At 39.5% G+C, this 26,449-nt stretch overlaps 1 protein-coding gene across 1 annotated transcript in view; it reads left to right on the top strand.

The window, feature by feature from the left end:
- LOC128689014 (protein O-linked-mannose beta-1,2-N-acetylglucosaminyltransferase 1-like) overlaps window positions 1-26,449 on the top strand; it is a 218,508-nt gene that overhangs the window by 120,074 nt on the left and 71,985 nt on the right. The window contains exon 14 of the mRNA XM_070079493.1: window positions 8,359-8,467. Within this exon, the coding sequence (XP_069935594.1) occupies window positions 8,359-8,467 (109 nt within the window). The remainder of the gene's footprint in view (window positions 1-8,358; window positions 8,468-26,449) is intronic.

The raw sequence follows: 26,449 nt of genomic DNA, 5'->3' as shown, positions 1-26,449 counted from the left end.
TTTGAGAGGTGTCAACACAATTTTAACCTCTAGAGCACAAAAAATTCTTCCCATTACACCAACGTTTGTACAAAATTCAAAACCAAGATGGCGAGTACTGTCTGCGCAGACGCAGGCTTTCCGTTTTCTATGACATAAATATTATTAAATACAGTATGGTCATCTATTTACATATAAATACTGATTTTCTGGAAAATATATACAGTATTTTCCACACTGCGGCCGGCCGGAGTTCGTTGCTAAACGATTCAAATTACTCCTTCCTTTAGGAGATGATTCCAGCCAGTTCTGGCTTGAGTGGCTGTTCTCCTAGTAGGTCTTACTACGATTTCATCTTCCGGCATCACTTGGTCTGCGTTATCTTCCATATCACTCGTGTCACTTTCCCTCAGATTTTCATTTACGTTTGATTGACCACCTAATTCCAATGGAATCAATTTATTAATTGTGTAAACTTTCCTGGCCATGACACAACACTTCGACATTCCTGACAACTCCTTGTGCATCTGGGTACAATGTCAATACTTTGCCCATAGGCCACAATGTTCGATGTTGTTCAGTGTCAATTAACACAATGTTACCTAGTTGAATGGTCTGTCGATTTACTGCCTCTGTCGCTCCATAAAAGTGTTCACGCCATACATCAGACCAATGATCAATTACTTTATTTAACATTTTAAATTTATTACACAACACTGCCGCATCATTGTAATCTTCGTAACTTTCTTCCGGATTATCTCTATAGACAAGGGCAGCTTCCAATTTCCTTCCACATATTAGGTGAGAAGGTGTTAATACATCTGCATCAGGTGTATCACTCATGTACGAGAGAGGCCTATTATTTATACGATTTTCTGCCTCCACTAACACTGCACGGAATTCTTCCAAATTAATTCTCTTCCAGTGTAGTACTTTGCAGAGACACCTCTTCACTGTGCCTATCAGTCTTTCGTACAGCCCCCCCTGCCAAGGGGCTCTAGGAGTAATAAATTTCCAGGTACACCCTCGCTGGGTTAACAGAGATTGAACATCGTTACTATTATTTAATTCTATCAAGTGTTGAGCACCTGCTACAAAATTTGTGGCATTATCCGAAATCATCAACCTCGGACAGGATCTCCTAGCTGCAAATTTTCGAAACAGCTGTATAAACTGTTCTGCAGACAAGTCCTGTGCCACTTCTAAATGAACTGCCCTAGTAGCAGTACAGGTGAACAAACAAACATACACTTTCAGTGGAACACCATTTGACGTACCTGTTAAAATTATTGGACCACTATAGTCTACACCTGTTACATCAAATGGTTTCACTAATTGTACATGCTCCTTTGGCAATGGTGGAGGACCTGGGTACATATAGGATCTGGCATCCACACGGCAACATATTACACAAGATTTAATCACCCTTTTTACACTTTGCCGTCCTTGTGGAATCCAGAAAGTTTCCCTAATACAATTTAAGGTATCTTGTACCCCACCATGCATTACATTTTTATGGGCATTTAGAACAATCAAATTTGTTAGATGATGAGTTTTAGGCAGTAAGATAGGGTGTTTAGCATAATCACCCAATTCAGCATTTTGTAACCTACCTCTGCATCTAATTACACTGTTCTCTAAATACAGCCCCAATTTCTCTATTATAGAACCTTTCACAATTTTTCTTTCCATCATCAATTTAATTTCATTTCCATAGATTTCCTCCTGTACCCTCTTTATCCAATATTCAAGAGGATGTGAAAACTTATATGAAATATTTATCTTGTTTAGAAATTTAAACACCAATTTAGTTACATTGATTAGTTTGAGTAAAGAAGAATACCTATTTATATCAATGGCTAAGGAAGGACAAACTATTGGAGCAGTGGTCACAGTAATTTCAACAGGAGCAATATACGCCTTTTGTACAGGCCAATTAGCTTTTTTTTTCCAACCAGCTCGGTCCTTTAAACCATGATACAGCATTTACAAATTTAGCATAAGGTAAACCTCGAGACAAGAAATCAGCTGGATTCTCCTCACCAGGTATATGATTAAATGTTAACATATGCTGACCCAAACTATTATACTTCTCTTGCATCTGATTAATTTCAGCGACTCTGTTTTGTACGTACACAATTTTACTGTTTCCATTATGAATCCATTGTAAGGATACCTCATTATCAGACCAAATTACAGTGTCGCTAATATTTATCTCCTGCAACTTATTTCTTATATAATTAGCTAATTTGACACCTACATAAATGGCTGTTAATTCCAACTGAGGCAAGGTACTTGATTTAATTGGAGACACTTTAGCCTTAGACATAACGAGAGAAATAACACTATTACATTGAAGATAAGCAACTGCTCCATATGCCAATTTTGAAGCATCACAAAAAATGTGGAGTACAATTTTCCCATTTGGATTGGCCACCTTGTGTGGGAACTCCAACATTGGAATTTTCTCATAATCACCAATTAATTCATCCCACCTGTTAATGAATTCCTCAGGTAGAATTTCATCCCAAGCACATTTAAGTTTCCATGCTTCCTGAATTAATATTTCCCTCTTATAGTAAGGGGTGACACTAAACCTAGTGGATCAAAACATTTGGAAACTTCAGCAAGCAAAACTCTCTTAGTTAATTTATTGGGCATACTGTAATTATTAGGTTTTAACATTAACAAATCTCTCTCAGTATCCCAAGTTAATCCCAATACATTACTACATTTTGGCACTTCATCTCCAGGGTGATCTTTACTTATTTTGTTCTTTAATTTGGACGAATTACTATTCCATTCCCTCAGAGGCATATTTGCACCTTGCATTATTTTATTAGCCTCTCCATAAGTCATTAACAGTTCCTCTTCAGTTGACGTCACACCCAGGAAATTGTCCACATAAAATTGTTTGCTCATTACTTTACTCAATGGACTTTCCATACGTATGCGTTTATCGTCGCTTGAAGTAGGAACGGACTGGATGTAGCACCAAATAATACGCTCCTAAAGCGAAAGGTTTTCAGAGGGCTATGTGGGTCACTAGGATTCTCAGGCCATAAGAAGCGGGTACAATCCCGGTCAGCCTCTTGTAAACCCACTCTTAGGAAAGCTTTACTTATGTCAGCCGTAAAGGCATAATTCTTTACTCTGAAATTTAATAAGATATCTCCTAATTTTTCCGTCAACGACAGACCTGTCATCAAACAGTCATTTAAACTAGGTACATTTTTGTTACTCCTGGCATTACAATTAAACACAATCCTCAAAGGAGTGGTCTTAGAATCCTTCATCACTCCATGATGTGGCAAATAGTGACCATAAATTTTGGCTTGCTCAGGAGGTACCTCTTCTATAAATTTATTAATTAACTGCTCAGCAATTATATCATTATAGGCAGTTAACAATTCTGGTGTCTTACTCAGTTCGCGGAGCTGAGCCTTTAATTGTCCATATGCCATTCTGTAATTAGTGGGCAATTCTGGATGGTTCAGTCTCCACGGAAGTCATACCCAGTATTGTCCAGATTCAAATTTTACATCTCTCAGGTATTATTCTTGAGTAAAAGAATCGTCTGGACTTTCTTCATTTACATTTATTCCAATGCTGTCTAATTCCCACAATTTATGCACTGGCTCAACACCATCCTCTATGGAAGAATTATACTGGGGTACGACTTCATGAGTAAGACACACAGTTAGGGTATTTGTAGTTTTCTCTAGTCATGAATTATTATTACAAGGAATCCTACCATACATTACATGGCCTCCAGCAGTCTTCAAAAGGGTGACACCACATTTCTTTACCATACCCTTTACAAAGGAGGCATAATAGTCACTACCTATCAAAATATTTATTGGGCCTACAGAATCATCACTTACCCCAGAAGGTGCTAAATTTACATTATGTGAAAGTCTTTCTGTAGCTTTACTAAGCCCTACTGTAGATATTTTCTCTGGAAGTCTATCTACAATTACTGCATTAACACTTTTTTCTCATTGCCCAACCTGACAGTTACATAAACAGTGTCATACAATTGAGCCCTTTTATCCAAGAGAAAACCAGATAATTTTAAAGTTGTGGGATCTCCCATCTGTACTTTCATACCATCAAGACATTTACGTTTTATGAAAGTACGCTGGGATCCCTGGTCCAATAACGCAGTTACATTTTTTGATTTATGCCTTTTATCATCAATTTTTACCTGTAACACAGGTAAGGCTACTTCAGCAAAACCATCATTATTAACATTAGCAGCAATTTTTACATTAGCTACTGTTGTGTCAGGATTGTAAACATTATCATTATCAACATTATCATATAGACCTTTACACATGAGTATATGGTGTCTTCCTTTGTGACATTGATAACAGAAGTTTAATTTGGCATAACAATCCTTTACATTGTGATTACCTAAACATCTGATACATCTGTCAAGTTCCTCCAATCTTTCAACTTTATCTTTCCATGAATTGTATGCATTGCAGTTCTTAGATAAATGAGTACCCTTGCAGAAAAGACAATCTCTCTTTTCTCTGACTGGTTTCTTATTAACTGGGCTACTCTTAGGAGGGTACTTATTCTTCTTACCTTGTGGAGAATCATTATTTCTGATTCCTGCTACTTGATATGCATCTATGCAACTATTTTTAGGAAATGAATTTTGAATATTAACATTGGGATAATTTTTCCCTTTGTGAAACTTGAGAGATACCTCAGAGTTATTATGTGTTGCATCTTTAAAATGAGTTAGTTGGCTGGTCTGCAACTGAACAATTAATTCTTGTAGACCTAGTCTTATTTCCTCCAGTCCAAAATAACCTTTGTGATATTTATTCGAAAGTCATTTGAGTGTTTTGAAGTTTAATTTATTCTGTATCATGGCACTCAATAACCAGTCTGATTCCTTCAGATTATATTTATTACTTAAAGTTTTGAGAGTGCTCTCCAGTTTAACTCTAAACTGCTGTAAATCTTTGTAAGTGTGATCTGGAGATTTTAAATTAACAATGATATTCACTAGATTCAACCTACTTTGTTCTATATTACCATAAGTGACCTTCAACAAGTCCACTGCTCCCTTGTAGGAGTCTTGTATGAGTATGTGAGCATCTCCTCTTACCTGTCTTTTGAGGTAAAATAATTTAGTTACACAGGCTAGGTCACTCCTGTCATGCACAGCTGCTTTAAAAATTGACCAAAATTCCTCCCAATTTTCTCCAGGATTAAACACAGGCAAACACAATTCTGGGAGTTTTGGCAAAGACATATTATTTGTTGGAGCAGACTGATTAACTGCCTGGTTTACACATTTTAATTTATTCAAGGCCTGACTTTTACAAGAAAGAATCTTTTCCTCTAATTCATAATACTGATTAATCATGAGATCTATTTCAGTCTCATCTACACAGTTTACTAATAAATCTCCTTCATATTTGTTGTAATATAATTTGTATGAATCATATCTATTCCCTAAAGCATCTAAATACAATTTTAAATCATCAGTATTCACAGTTCCTTGATTCATTAATTCCAAGCACTTATTATATGCCTTGGTTACATGACCTTTTCTAGCCTGTAGTGATGCTTTCTTTACTCTATATTCCATATGTTTGTGTTCTATATTAATTTCCTCATTTTCAGCCATGATGCAATGTATTAAATTCAACTTTATTAATAACACTGATTACAACTTACAACACTGATACAACTTACCTTTGAATAAATCCTAGCTACTTGAGCTTAGCAATTACATGTATAATATAAATTTTAAATGTACATTAATACAAACTTGGCTCATCAAAATTAATATTATACAAATTAATAAATCCTTGCCAGAATTTGGCATAGCAAAATTAATAGTATACACAATATAATCTTTATCCACACTTGTCTTATCAATTACACATACACTGATATAAATCTTGGCCAGTATTGTCTTATCAAATTAGTATTATACAAATTAATATAAACTTAGCCAGACTTGACTTATCAAAATTAATATTGTAATAGTTATAATCCACTACACATTAAGTAAATTTGTGAACTTAACATCCACCTCCTTCTGTTATTTCACATATAATTATTAAGTAATTAACTAATTAATGACTTCGCTAATTACCTCCGGTTCAAGAAGGACCAACGGGCTAATTAAATGTGGAAAATTGCATTTATCTGAATGTAACTAATTATGTACATAACAGTAAATGATAACAAAGATAATTATTATTTATCAATGTTACATAGACAAGTAGGAATTTGGGACACCTAGGTCGCAAAAAATGTCCCCCTTCGATACCTACCACTGTCATAACCACAAGTTGCTCTGGACCTATTAATTAAATGAAATATACATACACCAGGAATACTGGTAAATATATAAATTTGTGGACTGTATACTAAAAATGATAAATGGTTATATATATATATATATATATATATATATATATATATATATATATATATATATATATATATATATATATATATATATATATATATATATACAATTACATAACAGAAGGAAAATATATCTTAATATCACTCACCAATTTGACTGGAGATTAATGTGTATCATACTCAGAAAACCTCACTCTAACTAAATCTATGAAAATAATGCTGGCCAGAATTACACACAAATCTAGAGAGCTTATCTGAGGTTCCTGGAGCTGTCTTGTCCAGTCGTCTGATATCTCAAGTTATGCAGGAATGCACATCCACCAATTTCGCCTCCTATTTGAGAGGTGTCAACACAATTTTAACCTCTAGAGCACGAAAAATTCTTCCCATTACACCAACGTTTGTACAAAATTCAAAACCAAGATGGCGAGTGCCGTCTGCACAGACGCAGGCTTTCCGTTTTCTATGACATAAATATTATTAAATACAGTATGGCTATCTATTTACATATAAATACTGAATTTCTGGAAAATATATACAGTATTTTCCACAAGCAGATTAATAGATTTGAGTAGTTGAAAAAGGCTGCTTAATAGACGTGCGAGTTTCCCTGTCTACTAATATTATGTTTATTTTTCCCCTATAATCTACAACACAAGTGTCCTCAAAAGTTTGTTAAAATATATCATGAATTAAGAAAAGCTCGTAGACTTCACCTTGCGAAAGCAGACAAAGCAAATGCGATAGTAATTATGGATAGGGTAGATTATAGGGTAAAATAACATATTATTAAAAAAACAGGGAACTGACGTGCCCCTTAAGCCGACAAAGGTGTGAGAGCGAGGCTTTGGTTACACATACTTTTCCACATGTTTACCTCCAGGAATTTGAACAGCACTCCAACCAGTGTACACAAACTCTTCACAAAACTTCTACATAAAAAAAAAGAGCCCAACTCACCTCAATAAACCTTATTTATATTCACAGTAAGTATTACAATGAATTCTAATACTAGAAAAATAATCAGACATATACAAAATTGAACTTTATGTTCTATATTACAGATAAACAAAAATTCTAGTGAAAATGTATTGGAACTGCAAATAATAGAAAATCAACATGCGAGAATGGTCACACTTGTAACACATTTCTTTAGTTAATTTTCAGCTTTTCCAGTAATGGGAATATTTGCAAATCATTGACAGATGACTTGCATATATATCAAGTACACTCTGACTATGTTTACTGTTGCAGAGAGGAAAATGGTGGAAATGTTTTCCAGTATTAGTTACATAAATAATAATAATCACAATATTCACATCAATAGTGATAGTAACAGTAAAAATAGTAATAATAATAGAAACAAGAATAATAAAAATAATAACCACAATGACATCATAATAATAATGATAATTTCTGAAGCTCATCACTAAAAATTATACACCACGTGACCAATTTAATAAGGGGGGAATACTTTATTACACTTTATTACATTTATTATTACACTTTATTACATTAAATATATTATTTTAACTAATGAATTATATTATTACGGAATTTAAAATTCAATGTCCAGGATTACATTTTTGAAACATAATACATTAGAAAATTTTACAATATTCGCGTCATTTGTGGGTAACTGTTAGTCTCTGTTCTTACTTGTGCAGATGAAGGGTAAACATGGCTGCCTAGTGGGTGATCACACTCGTGTACACTTCAGGACATTTAATAAAGATAGTGTTTCTCCAGGAGTAGCTTTATGAAGCCACTCCTGGCGATACGCTTCCTTTAATATGTGTCCTGAAAAAATACATGTGTCCTTTTTTGCAAGTATATAGTACTATTTACAGCCTTACACCGCTTGAATTTAATAGAAGAATGGACGGAGACTTGAACCGACCTATACCTCTGTTTATTCATTGAGTGTCGTTCGTGACTTATCTCAATTATATAGCGAGTTTTTATCTCCCCGGCCAGTCTCACACTGCACCGCTATGAGGCCAAGATGAAGAGGGAGATACTAGCAGCCCAGGAAGTGCACTTCATACAACACCCTTGCTCGCACCCATTCCTACCACAAGACCAGGTAAGACCTGCCTCACCACCAGGTAAGACCTCTCTTCTCTTCCTGCTTTACGACCAAGTAAGACTTGCCTCACCACCAGGTAAGACCTCTCTTCTCTTCCTGCTTTACGACCAAGTAAGACCTGCCTCACAACCAGGTAAGACCTCTCTTCTCTTCCTGCTTCACCACCAAGTAAGACTTGTCTCACGACCCCACTTTCTATATAAAGAGACCTGTCTCACTGTTTCAAAATGCATCATCCTTGCAGGCAACACCCCCCCCCCCCACTCTTCAAAGATCTAAACACACTCACTGTACAGAACATCCACACTTACTACTTTGCAACCTACATTTATAGAACCTTAAATTCCAATTCTCTGACATAAAACACTTTCTTGATAATTGTTACAGGACCCACAGGCATAACACCAGACACAAAAATCTCTATGACATTTCCCGTGTCCAGCTAAACCTATACAAAAATTCAATGTACATAAAAGGACCTAAAATCTGGAACACCCTACCTGAAAACTCTAGACCTGCAGACACAATCATCACTCTCCCTGACACACCCCACCTATTCTCTTGTATCATACACACATAAAAAAAAGCCAAGACCTACTCTCAGTATCTGTGATTCCCAACAATTCACACTTACACTCACCCAATTGACTATAAACATAGAAATACGTAATACAACTATTACCTAATGAATCTTAAACTAGTCATAAGTTTGCCAGAGATACTCCAATATAGGAGCTTCAATAGAAACTATGTATCGTACCAGGACAAAACCATTCACATTGCTAATTTACGAACTGCAGTACAGTTACTTAGCCTTAATATCAACATGCTCTATAATCTGTACCAATATAGAGTTTGAATTAATCTTAATATGTATATGTAAACCCCGCATTGTAATCTTTATAGAGAATAAACTTGATTGATTGATTGATTGATATTGAGGATGGCACCTTGCCACAGCCATGGGTGCTCTAAGCATCTCTATTACTGACAAACTCTGGTTCCAAAATTATCATAACTCTGTGGAAACTAAGAACCCTGGGTCAAAAAAAGTTGCTTAGGTTGATTTTGTTAAGTTACCCTCGATCAATTCTGCTTCAGTTAATGACTACGTCTGTATATGACACTAATATCCCATCAGAAACATTTGTGCAAATTTGTTCTACTCTGTAAAATGTTTTGTAGATTTTTCCTAAATAAAATGTGTAATTATATTAGCTGAGTTCTGGGAACTTAAAGCCTATCGATAAAATGAAAAGCAGGCGGTTCGTGGTCTGGTGGGCAAAGCTCTCTCTTTACACGGTGAGGGTCCTTGGTTCGATTCCCGGCAAGGGTGGAAATACTGGGCTTCTTTCCTTGTACCTGTTGTCCCTGTTAACCCATCAGTAATAATGAGTACCTGAGTGTTAGTCGACTGGTTTATGTTGCATCCTGGGACAATATATTAAGCAAGCTTATTTAGGTATACACAATTACAGAATATCATACATAGTAGCATATGTGTAGGAGCCAAAAAAAAGTCAGACGAAGCTACTTATTTCCATTGGGGTTCTTGTGATAATTATTATTTATATTTAAAAGCTAAAAACAGGTAAGTATCTTATGTAAAAACAGTTACAATAAAAGAAGATATACCAAGGGAGAGATAAAACTAGTTATTTTCATACAAGAAATCACTCTCCTCCCTTTCTGTAGCCTTATTTTTGAGGTACATTTTGGCTGTCTTCTTGAACTGGCTCATGTTATGACAGGCTTTGACATGTGCAGGCAATCTGTTCCACTCTTTCACTGCCGTACAGACAAATGTCTTTGAAGCCTGACCACTGACTCTAGGTACTGCAAAGTTGCCCTCCTTTCCCCTAGTTCTATAACTGCATTGGTTCCCGGACTAACAAAATTGGCAGCAAGATATTGGAGACACTGGTTGTGAGCAATTTTAAAACGTAATTTAGCTTTAGTTGATTTACTCTGTCTTCAAGAGTCAGAATGTCCAGTTGTTGTAATTCATTCTGGCCAACATGCTCTCTTGGACTCAGGTCCAAAATGAATCTCACCATTTTGTTCTGTGTGATTTGTAGCCTATCAGTTTTTTTTTTGTTAAGGCAGAGTACCATGAAGAACCTGAGTAGTCTATAATACATTGTATGAGAGCTAGACATAGCATCCTGCGAGCCTCAGTTGGTAGACTCTGCACCTGTCTGTAGAGGAACTTCAGTCTGGCATTCGCTTTCTTTATAACATTGTTCCTTTTTAGTTCTGACATCCTTGGGTCGAAGGGGATTCCCAGATATTTCACCGAATTTACTCTAATAATAGGTTCCCCATTACACTGGACATTAAAATTATTTACCCTTTTCAATTTATGTTTCGTGCCAAAGAGTACGTCTTCCGTTTTCCCTTGGTGTAGTGATAATTTGTTGTCTACCAACCGTTTGCTACAGGACTCTAGTCCTAGTGATAGTACATTAGTTAGTGATATTAACTGAACACTATCATCTGCGTACAGTTGACAATGATAAGCATGTCATTCACATAGCACAGGAATAGCAAAGGGCCCAGGATACTATCATGAGGAACCTTACATGTTATCGGCATGGGTTCTGATTCTGTGTTGATCTTAACAGCTTGGTTCCTGTTGGTCAGGTAGGACTTAAACCTTTCTTCAGAACTCATGCCGACAACTTGTAGTATCATACATAATATATTGAGGTTGACTGTATCGAAGGCATTTTGTAAGTCTATGAAATTCCCAGCGACATTTCAGTTCTCAGGTTGTCCATCAAATTAATGAGTCTCTGTACTCTGTCCGTAACTCTCTGGAATTCATTTAACGTTGCAATATCCTGCTTGTTTATTTTAAATCTTTTTAGCAACTGGTCTTTGAATTTCATATTATTTAATATCTCAGTAGTTATCCAGGGTTCAGTTCTTCGTTTAATTCCAACCTCCTTAACTGGTACAATATTATCAAGGATGGTAGTGAACATTGTTTTGATTTTTTCCCAGGCATCATTTACGTCCGTGGAACTTATCACTGTCCAATCACAATTTTGTAGTCTATTTACCAGTGTTCCTTTACTGTAGTTTCTAGTTGACCTTATTTTAATTGTGCTATATAGCCTATCCGATCCCTAATGATTTTCCTGGTACAGTAAATGACGAGATGATCTCTAAGACCTGTGGTAAAGACGCTTGACTGGCTAATGTTGTCAGGGCGATTACAAAGGATGTGGTGTAATATGTTGGCTGAGAACTGTGTAATCCGGATTGATGCATTAATTAGTTGAGTGTAACTACATAACCCCAGAATTTGCTTATACCTATTACATAGCCAATTATTACGCTGTTGGTAACAGATATTGAAGTCTCCCAATATTACTGTCTTGGAATTACTATCAATTCTGAGCAAGACTCTCGAAATATCCTCTAAGAACTGATCATGGGTGGGGAGGGGGTAACTAGTTCCTACTAGAATTGGTTTAGTCTTGGGTAACAACACCTCAAACCATAGAATCTCCAGTTTATTTTCATTCAAATCAGGTCTTGGGTTGTAGGCTAAGTCATTCTGACATAAGCACCTACCCCACCGCCATTTCTATCCCTATCTAAGCGCTTTATGATGCAACCTTCTATTTTGACCTTGTCGTCAGTCACCGTGACATCCAGTCAGGATTCAGAGACGGATATAACTGCCGCCTTGGTTCAGTTAGCTAGAATCCTAATCTCTGATATCTTGGGCAAGAGTGACCACGCACTGACATGAATAAAGTGAAGGCCTATTTTCTTGAAGCAGTCATAATCATAAATATCTGGCATGGGGTAACTCAATGTCAACACTACTAAAAGGAATTGGATTAGAGTTCATTTGTTACAAACATTAACATGACCACACATGCAACCATAATGCACCCACCCCTTACACGATGTACATATGATGCGTTTACTGTTCGTCTTTTGTGTCTTAGTACAGTGTAAACCTTTGTCTTGTTTTATTTGAGGTCATTATATTATTTCTGTGGCCTCACGTTGACCTATGCATGCATTACAGACAAAGTTAAGGTTGGCATTCCTAGTTACTAGTCCATCGTATACATCGTCACTAATTTTATCTGTGCAGCTTATGTACACCCACTCTTCACATACATCACAGTTCATCGCTCGACTGTGGCTTCCACCTTTACCACAATGAGTACAGGGACACCTAATCTACCTGGTTTGCATCTGTACATTAGTTTGAGGTCCTGGATTAGCTTGAATGTCACCACATAAGAGTGCCACAAAGAGATCTGTGCGCCACTTTTGTTTTTATGGGTGTGCGGTGTTTCCATGCCCTGCGGCGACAGTGATATTTGTTTCTGATAGGATGGCATTTTTGGGGCTTTCGCTACCCAAGGTGCAATTACTCCAGTCACCTTTTCTAGTCTCCATGAATGATTAATTTCTTCGGCAAATTTCAGAAGATGGAATATCGCAAATGTAATACCTATTTACAAGTAAGGTGACAGGTCCTTAGCTTCTAACTATAAACCAATAAGCCTTACCTCCATAGTGGGAAAAGTTATGGAATTAATTGTTGCAGAGGCAATTCGTAGCCATCTTGAAAGGCATAAATTGATTAGTTAATCTCAGCACGGTTTTACAAAGGGGCGTTCCTGTCTTACCAATTTACTAACTTTTTTCACTAAGGTATTTAAGGAGGTGGATCATGGTGTTGAATATGATATTATGTATATGGACTTCAATAAGGCTTCTGATAGAGTTCCACATCAGAGACTATTGAGAAAACTTAAGGTTCACAGAATAGGAGGAGAAATTTTTTTCCTGTGTAGAGGCATGATTGACAAATAGGCATCTGTTGAGGATAATGCTACAAGCTAAGTCAAAGATTAAATAGTGGACTGTTGGAGAACTTAGCTTGAAAGACAGCTTTCGCCTATACAGCCGTCCCTGCAGGCGATGTCTTGAAAAGCTGTCGTATGCAGTTCCTCAAATGCTGAAATATAAATTATTATGGGTGAGTATAATTACCCTTAGGGGGTGTTATGTCAGCATATCTCAGAAATTGATTGCTGACTGAATCTAATACTCGTGTGTGGGCTAAAAAGCCCGCACCTCACTGGGTTTTATAGTAAGTTACTAGATCATATCTTGGTTCTCAACTGTGCAGTCAATGGAACTACAATACGTTTTAGTATACTTACCTGGGTATTGGACCCTTAGTAATAACCTGGTTATCGGTGTCTTGATTGAAGAATAGTGTCTTTGAGAAATGTTGTTCTACTCTGTCAAGATCACAACATTCGTTATTACACTGTTCATCAAGTATTGTTTACTATTCACAATCTTATAACTAAAGAAGCTAATCACACTTCTCTGTAAGTGTTTATTGAGATACTTTTATGCACAAAAATGCATGGATCAGTGTTCTTTGTTGGTTATCCTGGCATCAATGTGTCCCCTAGCAGGGTCAAAATCACTCTGAAGATGCAACAGCACCACTCGGCCACCACTGCCCCTAGCCACAAAGAAAGAGCTGACCTAGCACATTTTGCTTCCTTGCCAAACTTCCACCAGGAAGCAAAGCAGAATGCTTGATTCTTGCTGTCTATGCAGAGACAACAATGAACACTATCTTTACCATAGTAATAAAGTGGGTGCAGGATTTCTTTAATTGTCCTGCTAAGGTAAGAGATTGATTGTCTCTTATTTAAACTACACTAATTGAAACTCTGGTCACTTGCAAAGAGCTGCATGACCATGTTACATGCTCGTACTAGTACACGCTGGTTAGCATCTGTTGGTAATTACTTGATATAGCAGTAAACAAGATGCTTGCCCCTTTTGAGAGGGCTGGGCTCCTCAGGGCTGAAAATGGCTGAAGGGAGCTGACACCCACCTCCTGGAGAAGATTTTCTCCACAGTAGCAGAGAGTTTACATAAATGAGGAGAAATCAGAATGAGGGCACATCACAAGCGGTGCTCGACAGGAGTTAGTGTTGGGCCCCTTGTTGTTTACAATTTACATAAACGATATAGATGAGGGAATAAATAGCGACATAAGCAAATTTTCTGATGGCACCAAAATAGGGCATCCAATTCCTTCTAATGAGGACATTAGAGCACTCCAAGAAGATTTGAATAGACTGATGCAGTGGCCGGAGAAGTGGCAGATGCAGTTTAATATAGACAAATGCGAAGTTCTAAATGTTGGACAGGAAAATAACCATGCCACATATAAACTAAATAATGTAGATTTTAATATTACTGATTACAAAAAGGATTTAGGAGTTCTGGTTAGCAGTAATCTGAAACCAAGACAACAGTGCGTAAGTGTTCGCAATAAAGCTAACAGAATCCTTGGCTTCATATCAAGAAGTATAAATAATAGAAGTCCTCAGGTTCTTCTTCAACTCTATATATCTTAGGCTAGGCTTATTTAGATTATGCTGCACAGTTCTGGTCATCATATTACAGAATGGATATAAATGCTCTGGAAAACGTACAAAGGAGAATGACAAAGTTGATCCCATGTATCAGAAATCTTTCCTATGAGGATAGACTGAGGGCCCTGAATCTGCTCTCTAGAAAGGCGTAGAATTAGGGAGGATATGACTGAGGTGTATAAATGGAAAGCAGAAATTAGTAAAGGGGATGTTAATAGCATGCTAAAAATATCTAGCCTAGACAGGATTCGCAGCAATGGCTTCAAGTTGGAAAAATTCAGATTCAGGAAGGATATAGGAAAGCACTGGTTTGGTAAATGAGTTGTGGATGAGTGGAACAAACTCCCAAGTACAGTTATTGAGGCTAAAACGTTGTGTAGTTTTAAAAGTTGGTTAGATTAATACATGAGTGGGTGCAGGTGGGTGCGAGTTGAACCTGACTAGCTTGCGCTACTAGGTCAGATGCCGTGCTCCTTCCTTAAGTGAATGTGACCTGACATGACTAGGTTAAGGCATTGGCTTAAGCCGGTGGGAGAATTGGACTTGCCTCTCATGGGCCAGTAGGCCTGTTGCAGTGCTCCTTATTTCTTATGTTCTTATATAAATATAATTATGGCAGCCTGTATTCCTCTGATGCCTTCACTGTTCACTCACTTATCTCTTCACAACAAAAATGTTTCTTCCTTCGTTTTTCAAGAACCACTGATCGCTATCAGTAACCTAGCAATAGCCTAGAGGCTACTCTAGCAGTCCCCTCTGTTTGCTAGTAGATTTCCCGCCCTTCACACCTCCACTACACCCCTCACCTGTCCCCTTGCTTCACAAACATACTTCACCCCTCAAGTCGTAGTCTCAATTCTCCCTTCACACTTCATATTCATATAGTTTATCTGGACATGATACATAGTTGTACAAGGAATTGTAGTAGTTAGGTGTTACATGCCAAAAGCCCCTTGTATGCAGAGCATTATGGGCAGGCTTAAAATTAACTTAAAATTAACAAGCAATGTGAAGGCTTACTCAGCCCTGTAACAACTTCAGACAGTATTACCAAGGCTGGCTCCTCCTCAGGAAAATTAATGAATAGAAAAAGAAATAATAATTCACAAAGATAAACACTTTATTATTTAGTAATGCAAAGATAAGACAGTGAAACATGAAGGTGTATCCTATTTGAAAGAAAAATGAAAAATGAAATGAAAAAATGACATTTGAATTCAACGCTAATATGTACAGTTATGCTGGGGTGTCTGGTGGAGGTTGACACCGTCTTGTAGAAATTGTAGCCGTTACTGATGATGTGGGGGGGGGTCACAGGTGTTGGTGACAACCCAACGACTAGTTCTTCACAAAGTCTATAGCCTTGAATAGTCAGTCCAGATGACAGGAAAGCAGGTTCTTTACCACTACAAAGATGAGGGGTTGTTGTCTGCTGTCGCCTACAGTTAATCAGGTAGGTAGATCAAAAAGTGACGTCTCCGGACTTTTGCAAAAGTCCTTCTCCTTCAACACTTCTCGTTGGTTGGCAGGTGACCCGATCTGTCATTCCAAGCTGGAAAGAGACAGGTTACTCACTGCTTAAGAAATTACTCTTCATGATAAGTACAATACCTAAAAGACGTGGTGATTATCAAAACATCTAACATGGAGATCAAGGCTGAAAGGACTAAGTTTATTATTGGTCAAAAGTGAAGCTTTCAACCAATAAGTCCACTAGAATAGGAGCAGAGACTTTTACTTACAGCTGTGCTGGGAGCTGTGAGTCGAGTGATTACTGTTTGGCCGGAACCCCACACGTCACCTTTCGGGGTGGGGAGAGAGGGGGGGGGAGGGGATAACAAGCAGCCAGCAATCAAACTATCGTCACCATATACTCGCTTGCTACTCCTATCTGTTGAACTTTTCCCTCACACTCCCACATACCAAGGCGAGGAGAAAGTTCTAACACGTGGAAGTCGCGTAAGGCACCAAATCTACTGTCTGTCGCGACTTAACCAGTCAGAGAAATAGTTGGATGAACCGTTGATATACCCAATATGGAACTTAAAAGCTTGGAGTCCACCTCAAGAGGCGACTGTTGGTTCCCTTAAAAGTTTCTAGGTATATCAAAGGTTTGTGATCCGTCTAAAATGAATTATTTTCCCAGTAAATAAAATTTAAGTTTGGAGATACCCCACACAAGGGCCAAACATTCCTTTTCTATGGTGGAGTATCTTGTTTCTGCAGGAGGGAAGTTTTAGATTTAATAAATATACAGGAACTAGGAGTGTGTATTTTGTGCAGTAAGCACCTGACACCTATTGCAAGAACTATACTTCGTTGTAACCTGAGAGTACATGCTTGGCCAAAAATAAGTGTGCTTGAGTTTATGCCACGTCTTACGATGAGCCAAGTGTTCGGTCACTGGCAAATCATGAGCCATTTGAAGAACAGTCTCTCGACATGATTTAGGAACAACAAGGAGGGAATAAGCTATCGCTGAAGAATGAGATTTAAATACAGATTTGTCTAAGAAACCATTAATATATTCGAACTTATGAGATATGTATATCCCATGGATAACTTTGTTGTTAAAAGCTTGATTATGACAATCCCGAAGTGAAGGGCAATCGCGCTGTAAATTGACAAAGTCATCCTTGGACATAAAATCTGGGAAAATAAAAGGACTTAAGGTGGGAGAAGAGGAGGTAGGAGAAGCCAGGGTTATGGTCTGACCCCTAGTCAAGACATTGAGAGTGCCGGAGGCAATACCCTTACTTTCACCTGACGAGTGGACAGGTGATCCTGCTACCTCACTATCGAGAGCAGTATCATCTGTTTCCACCCCCAAATGAACAGTACGAGACAATTCAGCTTCCGGTGCGGAATTGTTAAGGGGCTTATTTAACTTGCAAGGAAGCGGAGCTGGAAAACTTAGATCCACGGGTGGTGACGAAAGATCCGCCTCTGAAGGAAGAACGGCCCCTTTAATGTTACCCACTATTATAGAACAAGTAATTGGGGCTAGTACCGCATTAGTCCAACCGGTGAACCATTTAGTTTTCTAGTAACAACGTATTGTAGGGAAAGTATTTTCACGACCCAAGTAATCTGAAAGAATAGAGGACACACGAGAGGTTTTAAAGTAAGGGAACAGTTTGTCTGAAATTACGATGTACGTACATCCAGTGTCACGTAATATGTCTGAGACTTTTATACCATTAACTGTTCCTGAACAGAAGGGTGCTTGGTCATTACCGTCAACAAAACATCTACCAACTTTCTCTATTTTCTTGGAAGGACAATCTGGACGTTTATGTCCGATACCACCACACCGATGACATGTTGGTATAATAGCTGGTGACTTTGTTTCTGTAGATGAATGGTTCAAAGAACCGACACGTTGTTAAATTAGACACATGTGCAACTCTTGGGTATCTTTATTGAGGAAACGTTTCGCCACACAGTGGCTTCATCAGTCCATACAAAGGATAAACTTGAAGAACACGAGGAGAATGAGGTAATCAGTCCCTCAACCTTGAGTCGATGTGGTCAGTCCATAAATCTTGAATAGAATACGGCATATGAGCGGAGAAGCAGCTTATAAACCGTTTGGCAGGAGAGGTGCAGCAGTCGTAGGTGGTGTCATATTTGTCCAATGTGGAAGTAGGTCGTGCCCAAGGTTAGGCAAGCGAACAATTCCCAAGTATTAAGATCCCAAGAGCTTGGGAATTCTTCGCTTGCCTAACCCTTGGGCACGACCTACTTCCATATTGGACAAATGTGACACCACCTACGACTGCTGCACCTCTCCTGCCATACGGTTTATAAGCTGCTTCTCCGCTCATATGCCGTATTCTATTCAAGATTGATGGACTGACCACATCGACTCAAGGTTGAGGGACTGATTACCTCATTCTCCTCGTGTTCTTCAAGTTTATCCTTTGTATGGACTAATGAACATAAGAACATAAGAAAGGAGGAACACTGCAGGAGGCCTGCTGGGCCATACTAGGCAGGTCCTTTACAATTCATCCCACTAACAAAACATTTGCCCAACCCAATTTTCAATGCCACCCAAGAAATAAGCTCTGATGTGAAAGTCCCACTCAAATCCAACCCCTCCCACTCATGTACTTATCCAACCTAGATTTGAAACAACCCTAAGTCCCAGCCTCAATAACCCAACTAGGTAGACTGTTCCACTCATCAACTACCCTATTTCCAAACCAATACTTTCCTATGTCCTTTCTAAATCTAAACTTGTCTAATTTAAATCCATTACTGCGGGTTCTCTCTTGGAGAGACATCCTCAAGACCTTATTAATATCCCCTTTATTAATACCTATCTTCCACTTATACACTTCGATCAGGTCTCCCCTCATTCTTCGTCTAACAAGTGAATGTAACTTAAGAGTCTTCAATCTTTCTTCATAAGGAAGATTTCTAATGCTATGTATTAATTTAGTCATCCTACGCTGAATGTTTTCTAACGAATTTATGTCCATTTTGTGATACGGAGACCAGAACTGAGCTGCATAATCTAGGTGAGGCCTTACTAATGATGTATAAAGCTGCAGTATGACCTCTGGACTTCTGTTGCTTACACTTCTTGATATAAATCCCAGTAATCTATTTGCCTTATTACGTACGCTTAGGCATTGCTGTCTTGGTTTAAGGTTGCTGCTCACCATAACCCCCAAGTCCTTTTCGCTATCTGTATGGCTAAGTTCTACATCAATTAACTTATAAGTACTAGGGTTATGAACTTATAAGTACTAGGGTTATGAGAAGCCACTGTGTAGCGAAATGTTTCCTCAATAAAGATACAAAGAGTTGCACGTGTGTCTAATTTAACGACTTTGTTTCTACTGTAGGCTCCTTAATCTTTGGTTCAGGTGAACCATTGCCCTTAGGGTTCGGTCCCTTTAGGTCTTTATAGGAATTGTGAGCCTCAGCATACAAATCAGCGGCCTCAGCAACTTCATCAGCTTTAATCAGGTTAAGTTCTCTAATGAATGTTCGTATCTGGTGGGGAAGAGCTGTCAGGAACTGGTCAGCAACCATGAAGTCTCTAAGAGATTCATAACTGTGATCAATTCCTGAACTCTCTATCCAAAAGTCGAACAAACGAGTGTTACCTGTAACTGCTGAAAGTTTTGGCCAGGCTGTAAGGTGGCATACCTGAAATCTTTCCTATAAGAATTTGTGGTTTTTTGATATGCTTTAAGGATTGCCTTCTTCAGTAGGTTATAATTACATATAATATCCTGCGACAAAGTTGAATAGATATTCAAAGCTGTACCGGAAAATAACATTCCTAACCTGGTAGCCCAGGTGTCAGCAGGCCATTCACAGAGGGTAGCGGTATTTTCAAACCTGATAATGTATGAAGTTATGTCTTCCCCCTCTGTGAAGGGAGGTAAATTAGGTGTTGGAATATGTGCACTGACTGCACGTTGTTCCATTACTCCTTCCTCTAATTGTTGTTGTGTAAAAGTTAACTTTTTATTCTCTAATTCAAGGCGAGATTTTTCGAGCTCGCAATCTTTTTCTCTCTCTCTTAACTCATGTTCTCTAGCTCTTTCCTCATATTCTCTAGCTCTTTCCTCAACTTCTCTATCCTTTGCTCTTTCCTCAAGTACTCTTAATTTAACTTGTTCCTCATGTATTCTAGCTCTCTCCTCACGATCAAGTCTATCACTCTCCTTTTTGTCTTCTCTCTCTCTTTCTAACTGCCTATCTTGGTTTTCTCTTTCAATTCAATCTCTCTCCTTTTTCTCCTCTCTTTCGATTCTCTCTCTCTCCTTTTTCTCCTCTCTCTCATGGTTCTCTCTCTCCTTTCTTTCTCTTTCCTGGATCTTAGTGCTAATGAAAGCTTCTAAATTCTTCCTCGTTATTCCTAACTTACTCCCAGTGTTCATCCAAAACTGGTATTCCTCCATACTTGCAAGAATAACTTAAACTACCAGGGGAAAATGAAACGGGTATATCAAAGAAAACGGAGGGTTCAATTACTGCTCTGCTCAAACTGTAAATAAATTGGAGGGTTCGATCTCTGCTTCGATTAAACAGCATGTGTGTATGAAAACGAAGGGTTCTATACTGGCTCCGACCAAACAGTAAGTAGAATGGGATCCCTTGACCTGTTTAATAAGATTATTTGGTGTTCTGGTAGTGGGTGGTTAATGATAAACGTCTTCAGAGGCTTCTTACTTTATTAAGTCGTGGTGGGTACACAGGCTTGTGTGTTGTGCCCATGGCCCGGGCAGGGCCATCCCACGAGAGAGAGCTAGGTGTAGGCCTTGTGTCTTCCTGCTAGGCCGCTGTGTGAGTGAGAGTGAGGCAAGGGCAGGCAGGCTGAAGTGGCAACGCCTATAGGTGGCAGCACCAGCATGACACGAAATATGAACTAAGCTGGCAGACAGCATGGGCTGTCTGTGCATGCAGTACAGGCTGTCTACATACGCTCGGCCACCTTCCTCGCGTTGTCCTGACGCGACAATACGGGTGGTAAAAGGAACTCGGTCTCTCTCTCGTAGGAACAGGGCACAGAACACAAAATAAAAACATATACATACATATGGACATGGAAAAAAACTTCCTACAGGGAGGGAAGAAAAAAACATGTGGGGTGTGCTAAACATCGTGGTCATAGGCAGTGAGTGTCGAAGGGCATCATTGCACGCCTTCCTGCGTCTGGACATACTGCAACACAGGAGACATCGCTGTGGCTGAGCTGTGACGCAACAGGTTACGGTCTCCTCTGGAACGGTGAAGCAGTCATCGTAGGAGTCGCTGCAGGTTTCACTCAACCTGGGGCACGACATGCTGGTGCCCTTGAGTGAGGCGTCGACAAAACTTGGCAACTGGGCAGGACTTCTGGCGAGCAACTCAGGAGGACACTTCTCGACTGGTACTGTCGCTGGGCTGTCAGTGCCAGCGAGCATGGAGCGAGTTATGGAGCGAGTCGTGGCAGAGACGAGTGGGCAAAACATCTGGGAGTCGTAACATCATACACCAACCAGTATGTTTTAAATAAGTGACTCACTGATCAGATCAGACTGGTTCCGAACCCTTGACTGGCCCGAACCCTTGACTGGTTTCAAACGGATTCGTTGGACAATAAAGCAGACTGTAAACGGATGGGGTTGTAGGCGCCCTTATCAAACACAAACAATAAATATAAATCAGGAACGTACACGGTAAGCTGTCCAATATACAAGTACAGTTAGAAACAGAAATACAAATAGCTAGAGCTTCATTTAAGGAGGTTATTAATAGAGTATTCAAGAGGTTGCTAGTAGAATTACAGTAAATCAACCATTCAAATCATTATGAAGCTCTGTGTAGTCTGCAGTCAATCAAACAAACGGGCTTCCACATGGATAAATTGTCATTTTTTGTGGAAATTAGTGTCACGCCCCTTGTGCAGATATCCAAGAACTAGCTACAAGCAGTATTAAAACAGGGAAGTGTTTTTGGGTATGCCCAAATGAGATAAATCTGTGGACTAAAATCACAAGGGTATTAAAAGAGGATAACATCAAACCTGCTTTCATAGACAACCTGGAAGCTTTCTACAACAGATGGGAACATAAAAAGTCTGGGCTGAATGGTACTGCCCTTGATACTGGCCATGTAGTCAGAAACTGTAAGACTGGAGGTGATGTCCTGGTAGTCAGTAAATGTGGGGCTGATAGTGCTGTCCTAGGAGACAGTAATGGTGAAGATGGAGGTGCTGTCCTGGGAGACAGTAATGGTGAAGCTGGAGGTGCTGTCCAGGGAGACAGTAATGGTGAAGCTGGAGATTTTGTCCAGGTAGTCGGGAATTATACGCAGGAAGGAATACATATAAATGACCTCATAGGGGACAGGAGCCGTAGTGGGGAAACAAGTGTAGTCAAAGATAAGATAAAACCAATATTGCAAACTAGAAATACCACAGGAAATAGCAAACAAGAGAACTCCACTAGCAATAGTGAGGATATATTACCAAAAACAACTGGTGGGAGCTCCATTGTTGGTGCTAGGGAGGATAGGAATAAGACAGGGAAACATGCACCAACAGGGAATACAGTCACAGAAACCCAAGGCAAACGGAAACCAAGCCTGTGCACATACTATGCACTTGGTATCTGCAGACATAGGAAATCTGGAAAAACAGACGGGACGTGCAACTATGACCATCCTAGAAAATGCCGTGCCCATATGACAACAGGAAAATGCAAACTCCCTTCCTGTAAGCTTTTTCACCCTGAAATGTGTACCTCTTCAGTACAGGAAAGACTGTGCTATAACTTAAATTGCCAGGCACACCATCTAAAGGGTACAAAAAGATACAAAACATCCAGGCCATGGGAAAACCTGGGTAGCCACAGCCACTCAAGAGGGAGAGGTTTTTTAGTGCCAGGAAGGAACAAAAAACTGGCAGGAAATGGCAGAAATCGTACACCAAATCCAGTCATTCCTGGAGTGGAACCACAGTCGATGGCCTCCACTCCAAACCAACAGATACAGATGCTAATGCGGGAAAAAAAATCCCCCCCCAGTACCAACAATACCACCAGTCCGATGACATTCTTCTTTGCAAATATACAGGGTCTAAAGCCAGCACCAAACAACAAAATACCTTTCATCCCTGGGCTGCTTGCAGAGGCAAAGGCAATGTTCGCGGCTTTCACTGAGACCCACATAAAGGATCACTTGGACAACGAAATATGGATCCCAGGTTACAACCTATACAGATGTGACAGAGTGAACAGGCAAAAAGGGAAGGGGGGTTAGCCTGTACATTGCAGAGTCACTTGTTTGCACAGAACTGCTTAATGCCTCAAATGATGTAGTGGAAGTTCTAGCAGTAAAGGTCGAGAACCAAAACCTAGTCATTGTGGTAGTCTACAAGCCTCCGGATGCAACATCCCAGCAATTCCAGGAACAGCTGTTAAAAATTGACCACTGTCTGGAAAATCTTCCAGCTCCTGCACCCAACATCTTTCTCCTGGGGGATTTCAACTTAAGGCACCTAAAATGGAGGAATATAGCAAATAATATTGTTGCAGTTATAACACCAGGAGGCAGCTCTGATGAAAACTCACACTCACACGAGCTTTTAAATCTCTGCACAAAATTCAATTTAAACCAGCAATTAATAGAACCTACTAGACTGGAGAATACACTAGACCTCATCTTCACTAACAATAATGATCTGATAAGAAATGTCACCATATCAAAAACAATATACTCAGATCACAACATAATTGAGGTTCAGACATGTATGCGTGGAGCCCCAGACCGACATAATGAGACTAGTCACGAGGGAGCATTCACCAAATTCAACTTCAATAACAAAAACATAAAGTGGGACCAAGTAAACCAATTCCTAACCGATATAAGCTGGGAAGATATACTAAGCAACACAGACCCCAACTTATGCCTAGAACAGATTAACTTGGTGGCACTCGATGTATGCACAAGGCTTATTCCTCTAAGAAAAAAGATGAGTAGATGTAAAATAGAAAGAGACAGGCGCTCCCTTTACAGGCGACGGAAATGAATAACAGAGCGGCTAAAAGAGGTCAATATATCTGAAATGCGTAGGGAGACACTGGTCAGAGAAATAGCAAGCATCGAACTTAAGCTAAAGGAATCTTATAGGAGTCAGGAATCACGGGAAGAACTAAAAGCCATAAATGAAATCGAAAGAAACCCAAAGTATTTCTTCTCCTATGCCAAATCAAAGTCGAGAACAACGTCCAGTATTGGGCCCCTACTTAAACAAGATGGGTCCTACACAGATGACAGCAAGGAAATGAGTGAGCTACTCAAGTCCCATTATGACTCAATTTTTAGCAAGCCGCTAACCAGACTGAGAGTCGAAGATCAAAATGAATTTTTTTATGAGAAAGCCACAGAATTTGGTTAACACAAGCCTATCCGATGTTATCCTGACGCCAAATGACTTCGAACAGGCGATAAATGACATGCCCATGCACTCTGCCCCATGGCCAGACTCATGGAACTCCGTGTTCATCAAGAACTGCAAGAAGCCCCTATCACGAGCCTTTTCCATCCTATGGAGAGGGAGCATGGACACGGGGGTCGTCCCACAGTTACTAAAAACAACAGACATAACCCCACTCCACAAAGGGGGCAGTAAAGCAACAGCAAAGAACTACAGACCGATAGCACTAACATCCCATATCATAAAAATCTTTGAAAGGGTCCTAAGAAGCAAGATCACCACCCATCTAGAAACCCATCAGTTACATAACCCAGGACAACATGGGTTTAGAACAGGTCGCTCCTGTCTGTCTCAACTATTGGATCACTACGACAAGGTCCTAGATGCACTAGAAGACAAAAAGAATGCAGATGTAATATATACAGACTGCAAAAGCCTTCGACAAGTGTGACCATGGCGTAATAGCGCACAAAATGCGTGCTAAAGGAATAACAGGAAAAGTGGGTCGATGGATCTATAATTTCCTCACTAACAGAACACAGAGAGTAGTCGTCAACAGAGTAAAGTCCGAGGCAGCTACGGTGAAAAGTTCTGTTCCACAAGGCACAGTACTCGCTCCCATCTTGTTCCTCATCCTCATACCCGACATAGACAAGGATGTCAGCCACAGCACCATGTCTTCCTTTGCAGATGACACCCGAATCTGCATGACAGTGTCTTCCATTGCAGACACTGCAAGGCTCCAGGTGGACATCAACCAAATCTTTCAGTGGGCTGCAGAAAACAATATGAAGTTCAATGATGAGAAATTTCAATTACTCAGATATGGTAAACACGAGGAAATTAAATCTTCATCAGAGTACAAAACAAATTCTGGCCACAAAATAGAGCGAAACACCAACGTCAAGGACCTGGGAGTGATCATGTCGGAGGATCTCACCTTCAAGGACCATAACATTGTATCAATCGCATCTGCTAGAAAAATGACAGGATGGATAATGAGAACCTTCAAAACTAGGGAGGCCAAGCCCATGATGACACTCTTCAGGTCACTTGTTTTATCTAGGCTGGAATATTGCTGCACACTAACAGCACCTTTCAAGGCAGGTGAAATTGCTGACCTAGAAAATGTACAGAGAACCTTCACGGCGCGCATAACGGAGATAAAATACCTCAATTACTGGGAGCACTTGAGGTTCCTAAACCTGTATTCCCTGGAATGCAGGTGGGAGAGATACATGATTATATACACCTGGAAAATCCTAGAGGGACTAGTACCGAACTTGCAAACGAAAATCACTCACTACGAAAGCAAAAGACTTGGCAGACGATGCAACATCCCTCCAATGAAAAGCAGGGGTGTCACTAGCACGTTAAGAGACCATACAATAAGTGTCAGGGGCCTGAGACTGTTCAACTGCCTCCCAGCATACATAAGGGGGATTACCAACAGACCCCTGGCAGTCTTCAAGCTGGCACTGGACAAGCACCTAAAGTCGGTTCCTGACCAGCCGGGCTGTGACTCGTACGTTGGTTTGCGTGCAGCCAGCAGTAACAGCCTGGTTGATCAGGCTCTGATCCACCAGGAGGCCT

Source organism: Cherax quadricarinatus, chromosome 6 (genome assembly GCF_038502225.1).
Source record: "Cherax quadricarinatus isolate ZL_2023a chromosome 6, ASM3850222v1, whole genome shotgun sequence".
Classification (NCBI taxonomy): Eukaryota; Metazoa; Arthropoda; class Malacostraca; order Decapoda; family Parastacidae; genus Cherax; species Cherax quadricarinatus.
The sequence above is the reverse complement of the archived record's forward strand: the minus strand, read 5'-3'. Positions and strand labels throughout refer to the sequence as shown.